Source organism: Colobus angolensis, unplaced genomic scaffold (assembly GCF_000951035.1).
Source record: "Colobus angolensis palliatus isolate OR3802 unplaced genomic scaffold, Cang.pa_1.0 Scaffold204, whole genome shotgun sequence".
In the NCBI taxonomy this organism is placed as follows: Eukaryota; Metazoa; Chordata; class Mammalia; order Primates; family Cercopithecidae; genus Colobus; species Colobus angolensis.
The window spans coordinates 4,660,065-4,668,483 of record NW_012115200.1 but is presented as its reverse complement, the minus strand read 5'-3'; the positions used below and the strand labels follow the sequence as shown (position 1 = coordinate 4,668,483).

Here is an 8,419-nt window from a genome sequence, read left to right as displayed (position 1 = left end):
CCTGTAGTCCCAGCTACTTGGGAGGCTGAGGCAGAGAACTGCTTGAACCTGGGAAGCAGGTGTTGCAGTGAGCCAAGATCGCACCACTGCACTCCAGCCTGTGTGACAGAGCAAGACTCCATCTCAAGAAAAAAAAAAAAAGACTTAAATCTAAGACCTGAAACTACATAACTACTAGAAGAAAACAAAGGGGAAATGCAAATTCTTTTGGAAATTGGTCTGGGTCAGATTTTTTTTGTGTAAGACCTCAAAAGCACAGGCAACAAAGGCAAAAAAAAAAAGAAAAAAAAAATAGGCAAAAGTAAAAAAATTTACATCAAGCTGAAAAGCTTCTGCACAGCAAAGGAAACAATCAACAAGCCAGGCCTGTAATCCCAGATGCTTGGGAGGCTGAGGCAGGAGGGTCTCGAGCCCAGCAGTTCGAGGCTGCAGTAAGCTATGATCGCACCACTGCACTCCAGCCTGGACGACACAAGACCCAAAGCAAGACACGAAAATATCAAAGCAGTGACGAGACAATCTACAGAATGGGAGAAAATATCTGGAAACCATCCACCCAACAAGGAATAAATAACCAGATTATATAAGAAATTCAACTCAACAGCAAAAACACAAATAACTTTATTAAAAAATAGAAGATCTGAATAAAAGAAGACATACAAATGGCCAACAAGTATATGAAAAATGCTCAACATGACGAATCACCAGAAAAATGCAAATCAAAACCACAATGAGATTTCACCTCACCCTAGTTAAAACGGCTTTTATCAGAAAAGACCAGGAACAGCAGATGCTGTTGAGGATGTGGAGAAAGGGGAGCTGTCGCACACCGTTGGTGGGAATGTAAGTTAGCACGGCTACTACAGAACACAGTATGGAGGTTCTTCGAAACACTACAAATAGAACTGCCATCGGACCCAGCAATCCCACGGAGGTTCTTCGAAACACTACAAATAGAACTGCCATCGGACCCAGCAATCCCACTACTGGGTATAGCCCCAAAAGAATGGAAATCAATATACTGAAGAAATACTGCACTCCCATGCTCACGGCAGCACTACTCACAATAGCCAAGATTTGCAGCAGACCTAAGTGTCCATCAAAGGATGATGGATACAGAAAACGTGGTACATAAAACACAATGAAATATTAGCCATAAGAAAGGACAAAATCTTGTCATTTGCAGCAACACAAACAGAACTGGAGATCATTCTGTTAAGTGAAATAAATAGGCACAGAAAGATAAATAATGCATGTTCTAACTCAAATGTGGGAGCTAAAAATGTGGACTTCATGAAGACAGCAGACTGCTGACTACCAGAGGTGAGGGGGAAGAGGGGATCAACAGAGTTAATTAATGAATAGTTAGGAAGAAGGAATAAGGCCCAGTGTTCAAAAGTTCGGCAGGTGACAACAGTTAACGAGAATCTACAGTATATTTCAAATACCAGAAGAGAGCAATTCAAATGTTTCCAGCATGAGATAAACGTTTGGGATGATCGATATCCCAATTACCCTGATCTGATCATTACACATTTTATGAATGTATCAAAATATCACAGGTACCCTGAAAACATCTATTTTGTATCAATAAAAGATAAATCTTGGCATTAAAAATTTAAAGAGTTAAATACAAATCTTACAAAAGGTATAAGTGACCTAATACTGGAAACTACAAAACACTGCAAAGAAAAACTAAAGAAGACCTAAATAAATGAAGAGATAACACTGTATTCATGGGTCAGAGACTCAATGTTACAATATTGTCAATTCTTCCCCAGATTCAATGGAATCTGCCGCCTGGCCCCAAGAAAAACAGGGAGTTTTGCAGAAACTGACAAAGTGACTGAAAAATTCATGAGAACCAGGAACAGACAAAGCAATTTTGACAAAGAGACAAAATATTTCAAGTCTCATATTAAATTAGAAGCAGTTACCAAGACAGTCGGTCACACAGATAAGTGAAACAGGAAACAGTCCACAAACAGACCCACACATATATGGACAACTGATTTGTGACAAAGATGCAAAGACAGTTCAGTGGAGAAAAGACAGTCTTTTCAACAAATGTTTCTCTTTTCAACAACTGGTTCTCCATGTGCAAAAAAAAAAAACTTCAATCTGTAGCTTGCACCATATACCAAAAAATCAAAAAGGATCACAGCCCTAAATGTAAAACCTAAAACTATCTTCAATGAGGAAACCCTTGTGACAACCCTGGTTTAGGCAAAGATTCTTAGATATGACCAGAGCACTCCGGAAAAGATCTAGCTGATAAACTGGACTGCATGAAAATTAACAATCCTGCTCCTCAGAAGACACTGTTAAGAGGACTGAAAAGACAAGGCACAGACTTAAAGACAGTATTTACAAACCGTATCTCTGATTAAGGACCTGCATCCAGAATACATTAGAAAAACACTACGGACTGGGCATGGTGCCTCAAGCCTATAATACTAATGCTTTGGGAGGCTGAGGCGGGCAGATCACCTGAGCACAGGAGTTCAAGACCGGCCTGGGCAACATGGGGAAACCCTGTCTCTACAAAAAATACAAAAATTAGCTATGTGTGGTGACACACGCCTGTAGTCTCAGCTACTTGGGAGGCAGGAGTGGGAGGACCGCTCGAGCCCAGGAGGTCAGGCTGCAGTGAGCTGAGATTATACCACAGCACTTCAGCCTGGGCAACTGAGTGAGACCCTGTCTCAAAAAAAAAAAAAAAAAGATTAAAACTTAACAATAAGAAAAGAAACAACTCAGCTAAAAAAAAAAGGAAAAAGAACAGATATTTCCCCAGAGAGGGATGACAACTAGGCCCATGAAGATGCCCAACGTCACTGTCATCGGGGAAATGCACACTGAAATGCTGTGCGACGCCTCCACACGCCCCTCAGACAGGGGACAGTTAAAAGACTGATCTCAGAGAAACTGAAGGACTCACTCTCTGCTTGTGGGCATATAAAACAGTGTAACTACCTTGGAAAACAATGTGGCGGTTTCTTAAAAAGTCAAACATATGCCTCCCCTGTGATCCGGCCACTCTACTCCTAGGTATTTACCCAAGGGAAACAAAAGCCCACGTCTACACAAAGACCTGTCGGTACACGAAAGTTCACAGCAGCTTTATCTGCAACAGCCAAAACCTGCAAACGACCCACATATCCATTAACGGGTGAAGGGACGAACTACAGGGCACCCGGACACCGCTTGGCAACGAAAAGGAGGAATTACAGACAACAGTTATGACACACGGGGATCACACAACAATCGTGCCGAGTGACAGCTGGACAAGAGTGTGTATCCTGCGTGATTCCATCTATGTGGAATTCTAGAAAACGCAAAGCAATCTATAGGGACAGAAGACGGCTGCCTGGGCTCAGGCAGGGGCAGGAAAGAGTGATCACGAAGGAGCACAGGGGACTGGGGGTGACGGGAACACTCGTTTTTCGATTGTGTTGCTTTCACAGATGTAACCATACTCCCAAACTTGTCCAACTGGACGCTTTACATAATGTGCAGATTACTGTGTTTATAATACCTTTATAGTGCCGGTTTGTTTGTTTTTAATGAAGTGACTGGGAGGAGGGGCCTTGGCTGCCCTGCATTCACTGCACTCACCCAAAGCGCTGGTGCCTGTTGAGGGTGAACAGCAGGTAGTCAGCCATGGTCTCCTCCCCGACCAGGTGGTCCAGCACCGTTCCTGTGGAAGCAGCAGCCGAGGTGAGCACTGGAAAGAGCCCACATCTATGCTCTTGCCAAGCTCAAACATATCCCTTCCAGTCTCAGCCCAAGGACACCGTGCTCGAAAGGAAGAGGCCACCCACTGACAAAGGCTCCCACGGAGGACGGCACTCGGCTGTGGTCCCGGGTCCCACTCCTGCCTGGCATCTGAGACCGACCTCTCTGCCCCGGTCCATCAAATAAGGAAAGCAAAGGCTACTCATGGGGCAGGGTGTAACGGTGACCAGAGCCCGTCAGCTGTGCACTACTACAGCTCTCACACTAAGCTTCGAGGAAGGTCCAGCAGCAACCAGGTCAAAGGCAGTAACAACTCCAGTCTAGGGCCCTGTGCCACAGTGTCAGTCCTAAAGGTGGGGTGGCGGGGCCCCAGCCCCAGCCCCAGCCCAGCCCCGGCTCACCACACAGGGCCAGCTTCAGGCCTGTCTCCACACTTTCAATCCGAGGAGCCAGCACTCCAGGAGTATCCAACAGGAACATGAGGGGCCGCTCAGAGACCTGTGCGGGCACAGAGGGCACAATCAGGCCGCAATGGCAGCCTCCCACTCAGGTGGGCTGCTCAGGAAGCCTGGGCCCGACACCCAACGCTCCGAGGAAGTCGGGGACCCCAACCCCACGGCAGCGTCACTCTCACCAAGCCCCAGGGTTCCCCAGAGGATCTAATTCCCAGTTAATTTGGAGAACAAACAAGAGCATCAGGTCCCAACAGCGTCTCTTCTGCTCCGAACAGAACACAAGGAAGGGAGCGGAGGGCAGGGACGTGCTGCTCGGGTCCGCCCTGACCCTGCGTGGCCCTGGACAGTGGCCCCTCATCGGGAATGGGGAAAACAGCGTGTGCCTTCCCCACACATTTGGCGTAAAGGCTATGAGGACTATGGAGTAAGGATGGGGGCAGTGCCTGCCAGGGGGTGCTCAGGGGGACACTGAGTGGAGGGAGGGAAGCGTGGTCAGCAGCAGGAAGCCATGCAGAGGTCAGCAGGTGCCAGATGCCTGCACAGCTCCTGACAGAGTGCTGGGCCTGGCCCCTGAGGACTCCACCTGAATTCTGGACATCACAGCTCTGGTGATCCCAGGCTCGCCACCCACCCTGGCGGCTTTTCCTGCAGGAAAAGGAGAAAAGGAGGCTCAAATGTATACTAAATACAGAAGCTGCAGAACAAGCAGGGAGACGTATGTAACAAACACATCTGGCCAGCCAAAATGGAAAAACCTAAAAGCCAAATGAGCTTCCCAAGTCTACGATTTGTTTTACTTTCAGTCCCAAACCAGCTCACAGCAACGGCACTTTCCAAGCCACACAGAGGCTGAGATTATTCAACAAATGCACCAGAACTTGCCTCCCCAGGACTGGAAAGGGACTGTCAGACTGCGGCGGTCAGACCAGAGCTGCTCCTTCCACGCGGTCCCCCTCCTGGACCCACCCCTGCACCCCAAGGTCAGCCTGCCTCCCACAGCACTGTCCACAGCGGGCTGGCTGCTCCAGGACTCAGCTCAGGGGGTATCCCAAGGAGAGGCCACTCCACTGTGGACAAACAATGCAAGAATAAAAAAACACAAGTGTCCATCCAGATGAATGGACAGACAGGATGTGGTCTGTACATACAACGAGGTGATCAGCCTTAAAAAGGAATAAAATTCTGACACTCAACACAGATGAACCTTGAGAAACATCACGATCAGTGACATCCGCCAGGCACAAAAGGCCAAGTACTGTGAGTCCCCTCAGAGGAGGCAGTTACAGTCACCACATTCACAGAAAGTGGAACGAGGGGCGTACAGGGCTTGGGGAGTGACTCTTCGTATTTACAGTTTCATTTTCAGGTAACCAAAATATTTGAAAATAGTGGTGCTGGTTGTATAACCCTCTAAATGTACTTAATGCCACTGATAAAAAATAACACGCTTAAAAATAAAAGAATAAATAGGCCGGGCGCGGTGGCTCACACCTGTAATCCCAGCCCTTTGGGAGGCCGAGGTGGGCGGATCACGAGGTCAGGAGATCGAGACCATCCTGGCTAACATGGTGAAACCCCGTCTCTACTAAACAATACAAAAAACTACTAGCCGGGCGAGGTGGTGGGCGCCTGTAGTCCCAGCTACTCGGGAGGCTGAGGCAGGAGAATGGCGTAAACCCGGGAGGCGGAGCTTGCCGTGAGCTGAGGCCCGGCCACTGCACTCCAGCCGGGGGGGGAGAGAAAAACACCCGCTCAAAAAAAAAAAAAAAAAAAAAAAAAGAATAAAAGACTGTAACAACTCTCCGATTAGCACCAAAAACACTCTCTCTGTAAAATAATGGTTCACTATAGTTTAAAGCCTTCAGATTCGCACATCACAAATGGGTTTGTTAATAAATACCTTACAATGTGAAAAATGAACCCAATAAGGACTTGAATTAAACTTGAAAACACTTAAGGAAAAGAGCACACGGGGCAGTGAGGGGTGCTGGGGGCTTTGGCTTTGAATCAAGAGTCTGAGAAAAGGCAGGAGGGAGGAGCGGAGAGGAGCACCTGCAACTCCAGAGTCCAGGAAACCTCCAGCTACAGCAAGGCAGACACCATCAGGGAACGGCCTTGCAGCCTCCCTGCCTGAAAATCCAGCCCTGTCTACTTCACACGCTTTGAATTCTCTGGATCAAAGAGATTTAAATAAATGAAAAAATACCAAAGTTTAGAAAAGCCATTCTCATATTAAAGATTTTAAAAGAGAGAAAAATTACGTGTGAAATTCACAGCAGAATGACCTGGTCCCACTGCTCAACCCTCCTGTGAACTGGACTGAATGAGACAAGCCCAGATGCACTGGGGGCTGTGGGGTCAGCAGGAGACTGGCAGTGCTCCTCAGGCACGTCTCCTCCGGGAAAGACGGACGCATCAGCACACCAGCCGCACGCGCCAGTACCTTTCCTGAGGTGCTGCCTCCGGAGGGAGTTGATCAGGGAGGACTTGCCCACGTTGGGGACCCCGATGACCATGATGCAGTACTCCAGGTTCTGTGGAGGCAGAGAGAGGAGTCACAGGGCCCACCGTGACCGCTAGAGTCTGAGATTCTCCAACCCCACCCAGGCAAGGGGACCCCAGGCCAGGCCAGCTCAGGAAAGACGGGAGGTTAACGCAGAGGCTCTGCCCACCCAGTGGGGACGGCCTCAGCCCTTTCCACTGAAGAGAATGAGAGGACAAAGGAGGGGCCTCCCTGTCTGGGGCGCAGCACCTTCTCCTTGAGGGGCTGGCCCATCCCACGCCGGCCTCCCAGCCCCGGGCCCCACCAACCAACCTCTCCTCGGTGGTAGCGGGGGCTGCTCCCCATCAGCTCAGTGACCATCGGGATGATCTGCAACAAACACCCACTCACGGAGCCACTCCAGGTCGGACGTCTGTGCACCGACCCACTCCTTCTGCCACCTCAGAACAGGAGTGGGGATTCCAGGTCTCCACTTTCACACATCGGTTAGGAAAACAGAGACCTTGTATCTGGAATTCTACCCAACATTTCATAGGCAAACTGGGCATTGCCCTTCATCTGGAGGTAGCACAGGCAAGTATTCGGTGCTGAGAAACTGGAGCGCTGTCCAGCTCAGATGTCAGACTGAGCTCTGGGGCCTGAGGACCACCTATGCCCGTCCCCTCCCATCAAAAACAAGCAGGGCAGACCTGGGGCTTCAGGGACAGCTGTGCTGTAACTACCTTGTAATGAAGAAGTACATCAAGCCAGAAAATTCTGCCACATACAACAGGAAACATGAGCTACCTGAGTCTCCAAAAGACTCTGACCACCTACAATTCTGGAATGTGTTCACAGCCTGACCTCGTGCCCTCAGTACAGGGAGATGCACTTGCCCCAGGAGGTCACATTCACATGTGGCAGCTAGAAACCAGCACCCAGGATCTTTTCCAAAGCTCTGCTTCTTACTAAAGCGTAGAACAGTTTATAGTACTCCTTGAACCTACTGAAGCAGAAACGTCAAACAGAACACAGACAAAAAGCCTACCTGCTTGACATTTTCATCCTTTAAACAGTTGGTAAAAATGACATTTTTTAGGCCTTCTCCTTCTAAGCGCTGCATAATTTTCTGAAAGACACAAAACATTTCCATTTTACTTTTTTTATTGGAGTCTCGGCTCTGTCACCCAGGCTGAAGTGCAGTAGCACAATCTCGGCTCCCTGCAACCTCCGCCTCCCTGGTTCAAGTGATTCTCATGCCTCAGCCTCCCAAGTAGCAGGGCTTACAGGCGTGTACCACATCCAGTTAATTTTTGAATTCACTAGCCCTAACATGCAGTGAAACCAGTGCAAAGCTATATCGTATTTCTAAGCATCAGTGTTGTTCATCAGTGGACCTAAAATATGACTGATGCTTAAATCAACAAGTCCTTCACTGATTCAGCTGGTTTTATTGAGCTGTCCATCAAGATGACATGGATGGAGAGATCAAGCACAAGACACACACCTGAAGTCACACACGCTGGGTAGTAAATGCACTCAGGTGTCCCTGCTCAGGGAGGTGGAAGGCAGGGCCACCCAGAGGCAAGTCAACCTCTCTCCCGATTCTTCAGAAGCACTCGCCTTTCTCTGACCAGGCGAGACACTGCTGTGCCCTGTCCTAGACGGCTACCCATCAGTCTACAAAAAGTTGCATTTCCAAAGGCAGAAGTAGCCACTGAAGTGATGTAAAAGTACCAACTAG

General features: G+C 48.4%; 1 protein-coding gene across 1 annotated transcript in view; it reads right to left on the bottom strand.

Moving 5' to 3' along the window:
- The window catches only part of MTG1 (mitochondrial ribosome-associated GTPase 1), a 22,345-nt gene that overhangs the window by 10,756 nt on the left and 3,170 nt on the right, over positions 1-8,419 (bottom strand). Inside the window, exons 4-9 of the mRNA XM_011941982.1 lie at positions 7,724-7,804; positions 7,009-7,065; positions 6,637-6,727; positions 4,777-4,838; positions 4,140-4,236; positions 3,619-3,700 (exon numbers count right to left, since the gene is read on the bottom strand). Of these exons, the coding sequence (XP_011797372.1) occupies positions 3,619-3,700; positions 4,140-4,236; positions 4,777-4,838; positions 6,637-6,727; positions 7,009-7,065; positions 7,724-7,804 (470 nt within the window). The remainder of the gene's footprint in view (positions 1-3,618; positions 3,701-4,139; positions 4,237-4,776; positions 4,839-6,636; positions 6,728-7,008; positions 7,066-7,723; positions 7,805-8,419) is intronic.